The following is a 15,705-nucleotide window of genomic DNA, read 5'->3' as shown; positions in this document are numbered from 1 at the left end:
ATTCCCAGTCAGTCATCGAACGAGGAAGGTCTAAAACAATACATACAACTTAGGGCTGCTGACTTCCCTGAAAGTTGCTGCTTAACATTTTGGGTAGCCTTCTCTCTCACTTTGATCAGCTTCAGAACGGTTTCCAGGAGACCAATGGCCCCAGCTATCTCTAGTTGTTGTTGGTTCATTCTTCTCTTCATGTTAGAAGTCAAATCTTAGTCCCTGTGGCTCCTTCTCACAGCTGCTGTCCTTGGCCCCACACTGAGAAGCTCATGCCACTTTAGTAGGTACAGAGGCCTCCTCTCTTGGCTACACAAGCATGACCTGTAGAGATACTTCTCTCATTGTTTCTGCTTTTGTCTCTGGATTTAGCAGAAATTGCTGAGAACTCAGCAATTACTCTATAGCCTTACAAGCTATAGAGTATGAGCATAAGGTTCTGGAAGTTGTGTATGTAGGATTACAACCTATCTGTGAGATGAAAGAAGGGTGGCTGCTAAGGGTTTTTTTAAGAAGATCACTGAGAAGCCTTCAAAGCATCAAGACGTCTAAACCAGGATGTAGGAAAATACATCTGAGAATGTCTCCATGCTGTAAGTGTACAGGACATTTTGAAAATGCCACCTTTCTGCTTCTTGAGCTGCCAGTTGAGGAATAAAAGTAGTTTGGTGAAGCCTGACCAGGGAAAAATCAGAGCCATGGTTAGCTCTTGGTTAGACCTCACTGCAACAGCTGATTATTGAGCCTGGATTGAGAAACAGGGAGAGTCTGCTATCTCCTGTGTGCAGTCGTGGACAAGCAGCATGTTGCATTACTGTGGTTCTGCTGTAATTACGATGGTTTGTTAATGTCACAGATGTACTTCAGCTCTTGTACTCATGTAAAGCTCTGCTGTAGAGGTCAGGGTTGAAATTGTGGCAGAACAAATTTCATCAAGAAATTTTAACCACAGATTTTAGTCAGATTGTAGGATGTTGCTGGTCTCACTCTTGTTCACTTTTCAAAGTGATGTAGCAATGCAGTTTATCAAAACAGAACACCCCCCCAAACCTTCCTTCATTTTTTTGAACATCAGAATTGTTCATTGCCTAGATTCAATATTAAATAGAAGTTTTCAACAGATTTGGTTGTCTTTGAGAGATTTTGCTCTTCCCAACCATTGTCTGTTGATATATGTTGTCTTTGACAGGAAGGAGAATATTAAATTATTCAAAAAAGTATGAGAGAAATCATTCAAGAATCTGTGCACAGAAGTGATGGAATCTGTGTCACTCGAGTTCATGTTTGTTTAGTTAGACAGGAAACGATCAAGAAATGAAATCATAAAGGCTTATTCCCCAGTGACTTTTCATAATGAGCTGTTTACCTAAATTGCTGAATGAGTAACCTATTTTTAAGTATTCTGAAGAGCAGGAAGATGATTTCAGAGGATCTTCTGTGCCTTTTTGCCCCTTTGTTAATAAGAAAAAGGGCGTCTCAGGTTTTGTGTGATAGAGCCCGCCGAGCCCACCAAGCCCCAGTGTGACTGGTCTTCCCTGTGTAGACAGGATAAATGCTACAGATGGCATTTTCTTGGGAACACGCTGCTCACAAAGGGGGTAGAGAATGAGTCATAAACTAATTGGACTTCATACTTCGTATTTCCAATGCCAGTGTCGAGTTATTACACCAGATTGCTTTTTCCATATAAAAGGAACACTTATATAAAATTCACAAAGTAGAAGAAAAAATAAACCCATGACATTAGCTGCCAGTGTGTATGCCAGTACGGAGTTGCAGAAGGAGCCAAATTCAGTTTAGAACTAAACGAGTATGCGTCTCGCTGCAGAGACCCTATCTTCTAGACATTTGTTAACCTTGGATGTTGATACTGCCATGTAGGTATGCTCTCCCACCAAGCTTCACAGAGAGCACTGTGCTGAGAGCTGTGCTGCAAAGCAAAGAGAAAATTTTCATCCTGATCTGTGAGATTACCGTCACCATCTCGACTACATTGAACTGTGTTTGTGCAGCACATCGTAATTCTAGCCTCGAGCCCAGCTGATCTGCCTTAATACCTTTTCAAATGTTGTAAATTCAAGATTACATAATTCTTCTTAGTGTTAAATTATAGGTGGCAAACACAGTTTTATGTTTCTGATACACAGGCCAACTCTGATTACTGGTAGCTCCTTACTTCTACAGTGATCTGAAACATAATTATCCGTAATGAGCTCACCCTGTAAAAACATAAAAAATTGCAACAGAGCTGGTAGAGGAGGTTCACATTTATGAGTTCTGTCTTGAGAACATCACTGGAGTAAACCTAGAGATTAGTAAAAACACAGCAGTCCAAGACAGTCTTTTTCAGTGTTTGGATTGCAGTCTCTAAGGAGACTGCTGCCAGCGGGGCTGGGAGGCCTTTGCCTTCTTCTCGTATCCCAGGTCTAGTCCTCCACGCTGCAGCTTTCCTCACCCTCTTCATACAGTCCACCTTACCTCTGGTGCTTCCTGCTGTGCCTTCTGCGTGTCCTCTGGGCTTGATCCTTTGTAGCAGGGTTGTTGTAGGAAAGTGTTTGAAAACGTCCTGAGTATCTGAAGAACATTTGCAGTTTCAGTCATCCACCACTTCATTGTAAATGATCTGCCTCCATCCTGTCTTATTCTGTAGTAGCCCCAGGTGAAAAGACCATGGCATATCCCAGTACAGCACAAATGCCTTCTGGGTGAATGTAGATGAAGAAATGATTGTCAGCCCAAGCTGCCCCTCACCATGAGAAAGGAGGCACCTCTGTTTCAGAGCAGGATTCATACATTAAAGCTGTAAATCTCCTGTTGCTGTAGCTGGGAAACAGAAACCTTTGAAACGGACGTCTCACTTTTATTAGTGCGCCATATTCAGATAGGCACTCTGCAGCATATGTATGTGATTTTTTTTTTTTTAATTAACTGGCAAATGCATTGAATCACAGAAGCTCACATGGAGGAAAGAGCTTGCCTCACGCAGACAGAAGCTTCACAGAGATGGTGTTAAAAATACTCTTCTATGAGCAAGAGCTGATCACAGTATCTAAATAAATGAGGTAATTTTATGTATCCAAGTGAGACAGGTGGAAAATTCAGCTCACTCTTTGGATACCATCCAACCTATAAAGACATTTCAACTGTAAGTGAATACAGGCTCACGCCAGCCTTCACTCTTAAATCAGTGAGACACTAACACTAGGATACAAATGATATAGGGTGATAGCGAAGCTGCATGTCAATGAAGAAGTGACACTGCCTCTTGAAAAAACATGAAGTCAAATAGTTAAATTAATTTTATCAGTAAGTGCCTACAAATTGAAATGGTGAAGTACATACTACAATTCAAAGGTAAGGGCTAAATAAGAATAGGAAAACGTATTAAAAAAAAATACAATAAAACGCTGGCAAATGGTTTGAAGATTGATTAAAGATTAAAAGCTCAGTGCAAAAGTCTTTAAAAGGACCCAAAAAATCCAGCAGGCTTAAATAACACATTAAAGTAGATTCATAGAAGTAAGAAGATATCTTTTAAACAATAGACATTGCAGCCAAATGAGGGAGTAGAAGAAAGAGCACGATTTCTGGCAGAATAAATGTCAAACCATAAGAAGTCAAGCCAGAAAAAGATATTGAGGAACAGTGTGCCTGAGGCATAAAAAAATAATAAAAACATTTTTCAGAGGACGCCTGCCAGGGAATCTCTAGTGCCTGTAGAGGACCGAGGTGTGAAAGAGCACTTAAAGTTGAAGTCAGCACTGTTGAAGGAAAGAGCGAACAGTTCTTGTGCTGGTGTTAACCACTGAGGCTATATAATTATCAGGAGAACGGCAAGTGACAAATAAGGCAGACTTTTTAAAAATGGCCTCAGGAACTGTAAAAAAAATCAAGTCTCACTTTTGCACGAGCTGGCTGAATCTGTGGGAGTTGAGCATGCCTGGGGACATGCGATAGCTTGGGAAGAGCTAGCACAGCTTCTGCAGAGGGAAGTCCTACCTTAGTGTTCCATCACAGGCCTCAGAGGGATAGCGAATGTGAGGATAAGTGTGGTCTCTTCAGCACAACAACATAGCTGAGTGTTCAAAAAACTTGGAAAAAAGTAGTTCCTCAGAAACTGCTAAAAGAAAGTAAGTTTTTGTGAGGCAAGAGGGAAGGCTAACTTGTGGATTAGTATCTCCCTAAAAGGTGTAAATGAAAGGTGGAAACAGATGGTCACGTTTTGCAAAGAAGAGGGTGTTACCAGTAGACTCCCACACAGGTTTCTGCTGGGGTCACTGCCCCCGCATCTCCAGGCAGAGGCTGGAAGATCTTGGGAAGGAGTGAAATTCTGCTCAGCAGGTGAAACTTGGTGTGAAAAAATCAAAAGATTTACATGGGAAAAGTGTTCCTGACCAAACATACAGGGGCAGATAACCAAGCTGTTACTGCTCCGAGGAGCCACTGCGCAGCCTTCCCTGAAGTGTCAGCTTAGACAAGGAAGAAAAGCAATATGATTTTTTAGAGAGGGAGTATAAAACAAAACATGAACCGTCTTTACAGCCCTGCTGAATCCCCATCTTCAATGCTATGCATTTTTGGCTGTAGATGCTTATAGATATAAAAAACAATGAAAGAAGCAAGACAAAAAGCAACAAGAATGAACATTAAGTGTAACAGCTTCCCTGCCAGTGACTATTGAATTTGACAGCAATGGCTGAGGGAAGGGTTGTAACAGAACCTGAAGAGCTATGAATGGTGTAGATAAGGTGTCTGGGAAGCAGTTACTGTTTCATCTACCACCAAAAGTATATGCTGCCCTGACTTTTGCTTCTGCTACTGGTCACTGTGAGAGGCAGAAGCACAGGTTGGATGGGACTTTGCTGCCAGGACTTTGCTCTCCTGCCTGTGCAGAACAGCTGTCCTTAGGCAGTAGCAAGGCTAGAAAAGGAGAGTGGCCAGCACAGCAGGAAAAGGAGCTTGCTAGCATTTAAAACCAAAGGTAGCATTGGGCCAGAAAGGTTTTCCAGCTCTAACAGCACCTGTAGGATGCTAGACCCATGGTGGGGACCAAAGGGAACATGCCCATGCCTCCCAGTCCCTCCCTGCTGCACACAAAGGGAACAACCCATATGTACTGTCCTGGGACAAGCCCTCCAGCTGTTGTTCTTGAAAGAAGCCTCTACCGGAATGCCTTTTTAGGCTACTCTCCTGTGTACAGTTGTCTTGTAAGTGGGTACGTCTGGATTTGCAGGCTGGGGGGGCGGGGTTGTTTATACTTTTTGTGCCTCCCAAGCAGGCATGTAGGGTTGTGCCTAATGGAGTTGCTCTCTCTCCAGCATCTGGCCTTCACTCCCAAGAGAGCTTTCTGTGCAGCAGAACTGGTTTGCCCCTTGTCTTTGTTTTCTCTTCTTTTTTTTTCCCCCCTTGTCATTAGCATTGCCACAGCTGGCTAGGTTTCAAATATGGCCATCCTGCAGCAATGATACCCTGCCAACAACAAGCATATGCACAGCCAGCGCTGTCAAAAATGTCTCAGTATTTCCGAGAAATACCCTACCTGAGGGAGCTTTAAATTATGTGCCTGGGAGGGTCAACACTGGTGATTCTGATCTTCTCTTCTTGCAATGGCCATTGGCTCCCGCTCCAAAACAGGAAGAGCCATCACAGTAGCTCCATACTGGGCCCTCTCCTCTCTAGCTCATGCTCTTTCTCTTAGAGGGAAGTGGCTGTGCAGCATGAAAGAAGATTGGAAGGGGAGGTGGGAGATCAGTTGGGAAATGGTCCCTGGGAAGAGCCAACTTTCCTTCCCTCTCCCTGAGACCTCCCAATCTGGACCAAGTACTGCAAAGCACATCTGGCACAGATCTGCCACTGACCACATTGCCCACAGGTGCCAGCCTTTTCCAAAAATCACATAGTGGTATAAGCTAAGGGCATATTGTGCTCCTCATCCACAGCCAGTGCTGATCTCTCCTGTGGCTGCATTATTTACTTAGGAGGCCACAGAGAGCTTGTTTCCTCCAGTTTTCTTGCTTACCCCTTGTGCCTGTATGTATCCCCCCTTGGATAGCCCCTGGCACCAATGTTCCAACCATGGGGAGCGACCATGTCTACCTTGCTGTCAGCTTGTGGCTCGTCAGTGTGACTTTGATTATGTGGATCCAGCGTTTCTGACCATGGCCCCCTGTTCCTGTATGCACATAGACCCAGCAGCCTGGCTTGCTGTTTGTGAGGTGATAGGAGACCTGGAGAACTGAAATGCCCAGGATCTCACTTAACCTGAGTCAGGGACTGAGGACAGCTGAGTCCACAGAGGTGAGACGATTGCAAACGGTTTGTTTGGAAATAGTTCCAAGCAGGAATTTACTTTCAAAAAGAGAAGTTATTTGGGTCACAATATAACTTTCTCCCTTGCCTCAAATAATCCTGTCTAACAAGCAAATCTGTAAATGTTTTAGGAACCCTGCTGCGTTGTTGCAGTGAGTGTATTTTTAGTCTTTGTAGCTGTTACAGTAATACTGCTTCATTTATATACTTATTTGGTAGTGTATACCAACCCTTCAGATGGAAACATTGTCCAGATGTGCTGGGTAGGACAGTCAGGGCTGCTCAGTGGTGATGAGATGGAAGATTGCAGAAGTGACAGAGCAGAGAAAGCCCCCTGAATTATGTCTGGGGACAGCTGCAGCCCTTCAACAGGCCAGCCCCAGAGCTGTGTGCAGCTGGTGCCCTCATCTTCTTCTGAAGCTTGCACTTTCTGAACTCTGTGCTGCCCTAGACATAAGCTCTGTTTTGGGCCAGGGCAGGTTGCGCTATAAATTGTTTGGGTAGTTTGGTGCTAAATCATCGTTTAAACCAAACTTCAGCATCGTCATCTTGGCACAGCTAGCACAAAAGAACCAGGTACTGGAACACATCCAGTGGCTCTTTGAAAGCTGTCTGGGTTCCTGCCGGTGTGATAGGTGGGGCTGCAGAAGTGGCTCCAAGTGTAAATGAACACTGACACTGGCTGGCTTTGGAACCTGGTGTGGCGAAGCAAGCTTTCTCGTTAGAAGGAAATGTGGAAAGTGTAAAGGGTGTGAATAGCTCTTCAGCAAAGATGGTTTTAAAAGAGTTGGTGGGTTTTTTATCACCTTACACAGAGATAGTTCTCTAGCACCTAACTTTGGCATCAACTAAACTGGTTTCATGGATAGCAAATTCACTCTATCCTGTTGTCCACCAGGAGGTGATAATTCTCTGGCCTTACTGACAAAGACAGGTAGTTAAAGTAAAGATGGGGCAAGTGATTTCCCTCCCTGTATCTTATCAGCAGAAGCGAGGACATGTAGTCCAGATCTATGTGGTTGACACTAGCTTAACTGGATATTCAGTGAGCACAGTGTGGGAGTAGAGCCGGGCAAGTTCTGACCACTTTTACAAGTCACCTACTAAGAAACCAGCCAGTAGGTACGTGGGCTATCTACTGGAAAGGCAGTTGGGACTGTCGTGGTTTAGCCCCAGCCAGCAACTCAGCACCATGCAGCCGCTCGCTCACTCCCCCTACCCTGATGGGATGGGGGAGAGAATCGGAGGAGTGAGAGTGGGAAACACTCCTGGGTTGAGATAAGAACAGTTTAATAATTGAAATAAAATAAAGTAAAATAATAATAATAACAATATAATAATAACAGTAATAATAATATACAAAGCAAGTGATGCACAATGCAATTGCTCACCACCCACCGACCGATACCCAGACAGTTCCCAAGCAGCGATTGCTGCTCCCCAGCCAACCCCCCCCAGTTTATATACTGAGCATGACGTCATGTGGTATGGAATAGCCCTTTGGTCAGTTTGGATCAACTATTCTGGCTGTGCCCCCTCCCAGTTTCTTGTGCACCTGGCAGAGCATGGGAAGCTGAAAAGTCCTTGACTAGCATAAGCAGTACTCAGCAACAACTAAAAACATCAGCATGTTATCAACATTCTTCTCCTACTAAATCCAAAACACAGCACTATGCCTGCTACTAGGAAGAAAATTAACTCTATCCCAGCCGAAACCAGGACAGGACCTTAGAGACGAGTCTTAGGATTGGGGGCTGTCAGATCAGGAGCCCAGGCCCTTAGTTATACATTACTGGTCTCACAGAGCATTTTTTGGGTAGTCCACTGTGGGACAAAATTTGTAGTTCATTTGATAGAACAAGGCTCTCTCTATCAATGTACCTAAGCCATGAGCACATCTTCAGAAAGCTGCAAAGCTCTTTCGTGGTGGCTGGTTACAGCCTTGAAACACTTCACAAGGTCAGGTGGTATTTCAGGGGAGCTCTGTTGCAGCCTCTCTGCAAGTTGTGCAGTTTTCAAGACAAGCCTTTTCCTGCAGCAAAGCTTTGTGGGGAAGGTGCCTGTAAGTGGGAAAGGGTAAATTACCAGAATAACTTTTTCCTGTCCTATGACTGCATCCATAGGGCCAAACAGCCCACTGACACATACAGAGTTTGAGTCTAGAGAGACAATACACGTCACCATTTGTTCTGACTTACTGCAGAACAGACACTAAGATTTTCATTGCCTGCCTCTCAAGCCCTCTGCCTGTCTTCTGCCCTTCTCTAAGACAGCATTTCTTATAGAAGTAGTGCTTGGTCTCAAAGACAGACATTTGAACATTCAGCTGATTGGTATGTGCCAGTACTACTAAGGGAAGAAGGAGGACTTTGGTTTTATGGTCTTTCTAATAAGCCAGTTTTGAAAATCTAGTACTTCAAATATGAAGAAAATCTTCCACCATCTTCGGTAATTTGTAACGGTAGTTATTACCCTCAGCCTTATTTGCTCAGTGTTTCTGTTTTGGACTGCCGACTTCAGCTTTCATCAGTTGGGTCTTGCAACGTGTTTGCTTTTAAGAGGAGCTGCCATAAACTCTCTAGAGCAGCACCGGAGAGTTAGATTTCTGTTCCCTAGACCAAACTCGTGCTGGGAGTTTGGTACAGTCCACGAGAGCCAGCGAGCCTCTTTGAGAAGGTGCAGAGAACACCAATGCTTGGCACAATTACCTTTGCTGTTAATTTGAAATAGTCTATCATCTGAAGCACAGCTTTTAAACCTGTTAACAAATAATGAAGTGCAACACAGCCTTTTGGTGTGGGAATGATAGCTTCTTAAGCCTGAGGCCCTATGAATAGCTGTGCGTTCTGAACTTCAAAGAGGAGCAATAAATCTATAAATCCAGACACCTCTACAGAGGATCCATTCCTGTGTTTTCGCTTATGTAATCCCACAAAACATCAGCCATAGGTAACTCAAAACAATAAACTTTAGAAATTATTCAGTGTCGGTGTTGCTCTGGGCTATTAAGCAGCCCCGTGTAACACAGATTGGCAGCGCTGGCCTTCCGGCCAACAAACCAGCAGCAGCAGCAGCAAGCAGCAACTTTGAGCTGCTGATCTTGCCTTCACAGACACCCCTGCCCGTGTCCACCTCCCTGTAGAGGGCTGCGAGGTTGTGTGCTCAGGCAGTGCAGTACACGGCTGACCTGAGCATTGACAGAAAGCACTGGTTACGTGCACTGACCCCTCCAGGGATCAGCCACGCATGACTGCCAAGATCAGCGCTCATCATGGCCTCTCTAGAAAACCCACCTTATCCTCCATTGGTGTCTCCCAGATGTTGGTACTGCTGGATGGCCCCATGGAAGGGGAAGGAAAGAAAGCCTGACCAGGCTATTTTTAAAAGATCTGATGCAGGAATCACAAGGCAAAATTGTTGGCCTGTTCTGTGGATGAGGTGAGACCACAGGGTCCCCTGGAGACCCCACAGCTCTACTCCAGGTATTGCCTGCTTGCTGACAAGAGATTAGGAATAGCACGGCTGAACATGTCCAACTCTGTAGCCATTGGATTTAAACTGATCATCAAGGAAACATGGCACAGCAGTGTTCTTTCTCACTGCTGTCTGAACCATGGGCGCTGGCTGGTGTGCCTCCCTACCCTGTGGCAAATGTCAGCTCAAATCTCACTGAAAGGGCTTTGTCCAAGTTGCACTGCCTTGTCTTTGTCATGAACAAAGAGCAGACAGACAGTCATCACAGTTCAGTTGACGTATGTTGGCTTCTTTGTGGGCCTGGGCTCTGTAATGATCGGTTGCAGTCTACCCTGAGGGGCTTCAGTCATGCATAGGCACCTGCAGCTCACAGAAGGGCAGGGCTAGAGAGACCATGAGCGATTGCGAGTGCCTGCGCCTGTGCAGAGGCAGGCTCAGGTAGCCTGGGTCTTGTCTGACAGGCAGTCGTCCAGCCTTTCCTTAAAAAAATGCCAGTCACGAAGACCCTCTGGTCTCCCGAGGTAGCTTCATCCAGGGTTGATATTTCATTATCGTTAGAAACTTGGTCAAAGATAAATCTGTTTCTCTTTAAATCGATCTGATCATTTCTAGTCCTGTCATGCTGTTGGCTTATGCACAGTGATCCTCTGCAGTCCTCAAGCTTTTTCTGCAGTGCTTCTGCCCGGCCCCATTTTGTACTCGTGTTTTCCAGTTCTCTTGAGTGTTGTACGCCACTCTGGCCTTGGTTGAAATGGATCCTGAAGATTTTGGACAGCTTGTCTCTTTTATTGAAACTGCAGTCTAATCCAATACTCAAGGTCGTTGAAATCTCTCCAGTTTAGCATCTTCCAGAAATCTTATAAGTATGCTCTCTATTCCTCATCCAGATCGTGAAACAGTTTAATGGCATCAAGCTCAGGACGGAGCCATGTGGAATCATTTTTGCAATGCCTGCCCCTTTGACAGTGAGCTAGTCTTTCCAAACATCGGGTTGCGCCGGCTGCATTCAGGTCACGTTTGCCTGTTGTTTTGCCGAGAGCATCACGTGGGCTGGCGCAGAGCATCAGCCCCTCCACCCTCTGGGCTGGGGTGGGCCAGGCAGGGCTCTCTGATGGTGGCCAGGTGTCCTGGGGCTGGCAGGGCTTTCAGACTGCTCCTTTGAACACAGCTGGTCCAGGCACCCAGGAGCATCACCAAGCAGCAACTGCTGTCTCTGCGGAAAATCCCACCTCCTCTTCTATGTCATTTTGGTGCTAATGGTAATGAGAAAGGCTGCAAGAAATGTCTCTAGTGGGAATTGAGCCATTCCCGCTACTGTCCTCATCACTGTGAGACCAAGACCCTTTGCAGAGGCTTCCTGCAGCAGCTCTTCATTGACAGTGCCTTCAACCCAAAAGGGGAAAGGATCAGATACCTGTCTTTAAACCTGAGTGTCACTCCTGTGCTAATTCACACGCACAGGGCAGGATTCAGGCACTTTGTGAATGTCTGAGTTGGGTCTGAGAGTCCCTTCCATGGGGAGGTCTGCTGGCCAGAGAGGATCGTTGTGAGCGTGATTCCTCCCAGCTGTCTCAGCTGTGGTGGCCTCAGAAGATGCAGCACCTCTTACACAGGGGGGTCGCAGAGCTGTGGCTTAATTGTGGTCCACTTAGTTGCGGGGGAGCCTGTGTCAGTGCTGGGAGAAGTGGGATCACAGCTGGCCGAGATGGGCTGATCTGGTTCCCATGCTCCCCGCTGCCACCCACGCAGTGCAGCTCCCTCCCTCACATGGGCTGCTCTCTGGGATTGCTGTTCTCCTCCGTGTTGTGCAAAACCAGGGAACCTCATGATAGCCCGCTGTGCTGGCTGCTGTGGGCAGACGTGGGAAAGTCTTACTGCCTTACCGAGAGGTTTTCCTGGCCCTGGCTGCCGTCCCATCCCACCTCACCCATTTGTGGCTTTGGAGCCCATTTTCTCACATAGCCAGGGTCCTCTTGAGCTGTCGTCTGCAACGTGAGAGCTGAGGGGCTGCATTTTCAGCTTGCTGTGTAACAGGGAGCCGATCTGTTCCCATTTGCTCTCTCCAGCCCAAAGGCCAGGCTCTTACCCCACTCCCCGCCCCAGCTTCTCCTTGTGCCCCCAGCTGCCCCGTGCAGCCCCTGTCCTGAGCGGCACCACCTGAGCCTGTGGCATGAGAACCAAGAGCACATCCAAAGGCTGAGAGAAGGGGTGACCTGGAGGGATGGTTTCAAAAAGGGTCCCAGCTGGGGACACAGCAACTGAAGCTACAACAGGGCTTTATCAGCAGCACCACAGCCAGGAGGGACAAGGTGCTTGTTGGGGTGTTTGGACCAGAGACATGCACAGCTGCTCCTGGCCTCGGTCACTCGGTGGCACATACGGAGCTTTTTCCATTTCATTTCTGCAGGTGGGAGCTTTGATTTCCCTTGCAGGCTGTCAGCCCCCTTAGCAAGGGTTTGCTCCTGCTTTTCATTACTATACCAGACATACTTGATCTAATGGCTTCTACAGGTGGCGTGGGGTACAAGAGGGTTCGGACGCGGTTGTCAGCTGTCATCCAGAGTCAGAGTTAATCCAGGAAAACAGTAAAAATTAGTAATGTGTATTGCATTCCTCCAATCCATACGCTTTCCATTAGGTGATCTTCCATCCTCCTTAGCACAGAAAGAAAACCCTGCCGATGGCAGTCAGTGTTTCTGACTCTGAAAGGCAAGGATTGGTCGTGCCTGGAAATCCGATCTCGGCTCTCGCATTCCTGGACACACTGTCTATGCAGGGAAAAGTCTCCCACCTTTAAATCCAGGCAGCAGATGCTGGCCATGTGCACGGCCTCTGCCTGCAAGCCCAGGAGCTTCTGCGGCAGCAGACATGCCCGGCCTGGGGCCGTGCCAGGGTGGTGGAGCCCAGCACACCCTTGAGCTGGGGTCCCATGTGCTGGCCTGGGTCTCCCCGTGTCCGGAGGCCTCTCAAGGGTAATGGCCTTGTCCAATGTCACACCACAACGTGATACAAATATAACAGCTAGGTCAGCACAGTAATGAGGTGCAGTTAATTCTTTTGAGAGATAGAATTTTGACTTTTTTATTAATAATCTGGTGAAGAAATTCCTCTAGATCCTCCGTGTCAAGAGGTTTACAGTATTCTTAAACCAACAGAAAGAAAGTGAAACGTTCAGCTTTCTTAAATAAGCCCTATCTTCAATCACCCCTACGCTTTAGTGGCTCAAGAACAACAGTTCAGTAATAAACGTTATACAAGGAAAACTCCTTCGGTAATTACGTGCAGATGAAGGACTGGAAAAGACTTACATTAATTTCTAGGTGTGACTGCACATGCTAAGCGTGGCCTGGGCCCTTTGAGGTGTCATGAGCAGATTGGGGCTGCACTGTGTGAGATGGAGCTCCATGTGTGGAGCTGCAAAAGGGAAGGGGTTCCCCCCTTCAGCAGGAGCTGGCCCAGAAAGTTCTGCTTTTGGTGCCATTAGGTCACTAGCTTGCAGGGCTAACTGACTTTTTTTTTTTTTTTCTTTTCTTACTTTTGCAGAGAATGTGATCAATGGGCAGGACTACGAGGTGATGATGCAGATCGATTGCGAAGTGATGGACACCAGGATCCTCCACATAAAAAGTTCATCTGTCCCTCCCTACCTCCGAGAGCAGCGCAGAAATCAGACCAACACTTTCTACAGCGCATCTCCCTCCGTCCCAGAGACTCCTCATACCCTGAGGGCTATTGTCAAATCCCTTCAGTAGCTCCTGCGGTGTAGCTGCACACAGCCCGCACACCTGGCATGCAGCAGGTCCTGCTGCCAGACTGAGCCCCTTCGTTAGCGGGTCCCCGGGCTCTTGGCATATCGGCACAGCAAGGGCAGACCACGCGTAGCCTGTTCCTGTGCCTGACCTTTCCCAAGGGCTGCATCCTGCCCAGGGATTACACTGGGGGACAGTGTCCCCTTGCCGGGGACAGGCCTGGGAGACCCACTCAGCATGTGGTGCCCGATGCCAGGGGTGCGGGTGATGCACGCTGCTGCAGTCCTGGTGTCGGCATCAGCAGCTTGTGCCTGGGGCTGGCACCAGAGTGGCACGGGCCATCCTTGCTACTTATGCACTGTCCAAAATTGTGGGGTGGTTTCTGGGGTGGTGGGGTTTTTTGGGTTTTGCTTTTTTTTTTTTGTTTTGTTTTTGGGGTTGTGTTGTTGGGGGTTTTTTTTGGTGGTGGTGTTTTTTTTTTTTTTGTCCCTGTTAAACTGTCTTCTGAGGTGGCGTGCTGAGCGCTGGGGTCCTGCCCAGAGACACTACTGTGGAGGCCCATGTTTGAGCTCAGCCTTCCCCCAGCGCACTCGAGGCAGCAGGAGGAAGCAGTAGCCGTCTCCCAGCTGCAGGTGCAGGGAAAGCCACAGACCTGCACCCCATGCCAGGACTGCCACCCCAGCCCTGGCCCTGCATCCCAGGAGCAGGAGCATCCCTCCTCTGCCAGGGTGGCTGTGATGGGCCTGGCCGGACAGTCCTGCTCCTTGTCACCCCCCTGCACATCCACACACCTACCCCAAATCCCTGCCCATGCAGCTTCCTTGCCGGGAAGCAGTGGGCTGCTGCCCATGGTCGCAGCGGTGCCGTGGGGCAGCCCAGCCCCGGCTACCCAGCAGGGTGGTGGGAACCCGCACTTAGAGCCAAAGCACTACGAGCAGAACGACCTGCACTGCCACAAAGCGTGAGGGAGTCACCCTGCCAGGGGAGTCCCTTGGTTGGACCCCGTGAGCAGGTCACCTGGGTGGTACGGGGCCTGGGGCTTGCTCACACCCCCCCCCACACACACACCCCCCCCCCCCCCGCCCCAGCCCACAGAGCCACATGGCAAAAGGCTGGGGCTTGGCCCCAAGGGTGGTGATTTAGTGCAGCACATGCATTTCTAAAGATTGTACTGCAGTTCTTCTCCCACCCCCACCCCACCCCCCCAATTTTTTTTGTTTGGGTTTTTGTTGTTTTTTGTTTTGGGGTTTTTGTGGTTTGTTTTTTTTTTTTTTTTTTGTGATATTTAATGCTTTTCACGGCTAACAGCCTGTGGAGCAGCACTGGCCCCGCTGGGGCAGAAGAGTGGCTTCAGTTCAGTGGGGCACAGCCACAGCACCTTCCTCCTGAAACACAGACAGACACACACACAAGACACGCACACACTCAGACCCACACACCCCTTCTGTGCCTTGCCAGCACTGACAGCCACTGGTCACGCAGCAGGGGAGCGTGCTGTTTGCCCCTGAGCACTGAGCTACTAGGCATGGCTCTCGTAGCCGACTGCTGCCGTTACAAAGCCCACTGCAGAGCTCTGTTAACTGGTCCCAAGTTTGTCAGCCAAGCCCTGGGCCGGAGCTGGGCTGAGGGGCTCCAGCGCACAGTGCACTGTGGTGCTCAGCTGGGATGAGACGCCAGCAGAGCATCGGCCTTTCGTAATGACTTCAGCATGTTACATTATTTTTTTCCCCTTTGCAGTTAGCACAGGAGATGATGGGCTTCAGTTTGCCAGCCAACCGCCTGTCCTTCATTGTCTGAACCGCTGACTGATGTGGGGGGGGGGGTTATTTTTATTATTATTACTATTATTATTTGGGGGGGGGGGGCTGTTAGGAAATAAAGGTTGATCCTGCAGCAAGACAAACAGCTCGGGGGAGGCAAGGAGGCGGGTGAGGAGCAATACACCCCGTAAAGTATGTGCCTTGCCAACACTATGGAAAAGCTTTGCCCTTTGCCACGTAGTCAGTGCGAGCTGCACAGGCCCCCCGTCCCCTCGGCGCTCGCGCTGCTGGGAAGCAGTGGGCTCGGCAAGGAGTTTGGCTGCGCTCCTTGCACCAGTTCTGTTTTCCTGGCCCCGGCCCCACCTGACTGTGGGCCAGCTCACACAATAGTCAAAAATAAAAACCTCTGCGGTGCCCCAGCC

At 48.1% G+C, this 15,705-nt stretch overlaps 1 protein-coding gene across 2 annotated transcripts in view; it reads left to right on the top strand.

Moving 5' to 3' along the window:
* Positions 1-13,886, top strand: part of ATF6 (activating transcription factor 6) — an 80,501-nt gene extending 66,615 nt beyond the window's left edge. For both annotated transcript variants that reach the window (XM_075710600.1, XM_075710603.1), the window contains one exon: positions 13,318-13,886. In XM_075710600.1, the coding sequence (XP_075566715.1) occupies positions 13,318-13,526 (209 nt within the window). In that variant the 3' untranslated portion in view covers positions 13,527-13,886. The remainder of the gene's footprint in view (positions 1-13,317) is intronic.
* The last annotated feature ends 1,819 nt before the right edge of the window (positions 13,887-15,705 follow it).

Source organism: Pelecanus crispus, chromosome 5 (genome assembly GCF_030463565.1).
Source record: "Pelecanus crispus isolate bPelCri1 chromosome 5, bPelCri1.pri, whole genome shotgun sequence".
Taxonomy (NCBI): Eukaryota; Metazoa; Chordata; class Aves; order Pelecaniformes; family Pelecanidae; genus Pelecanus; species Pelecanus crispus.
This window is presented reverse-complemented; position numbering and strand designations above follow the sequence as displayed.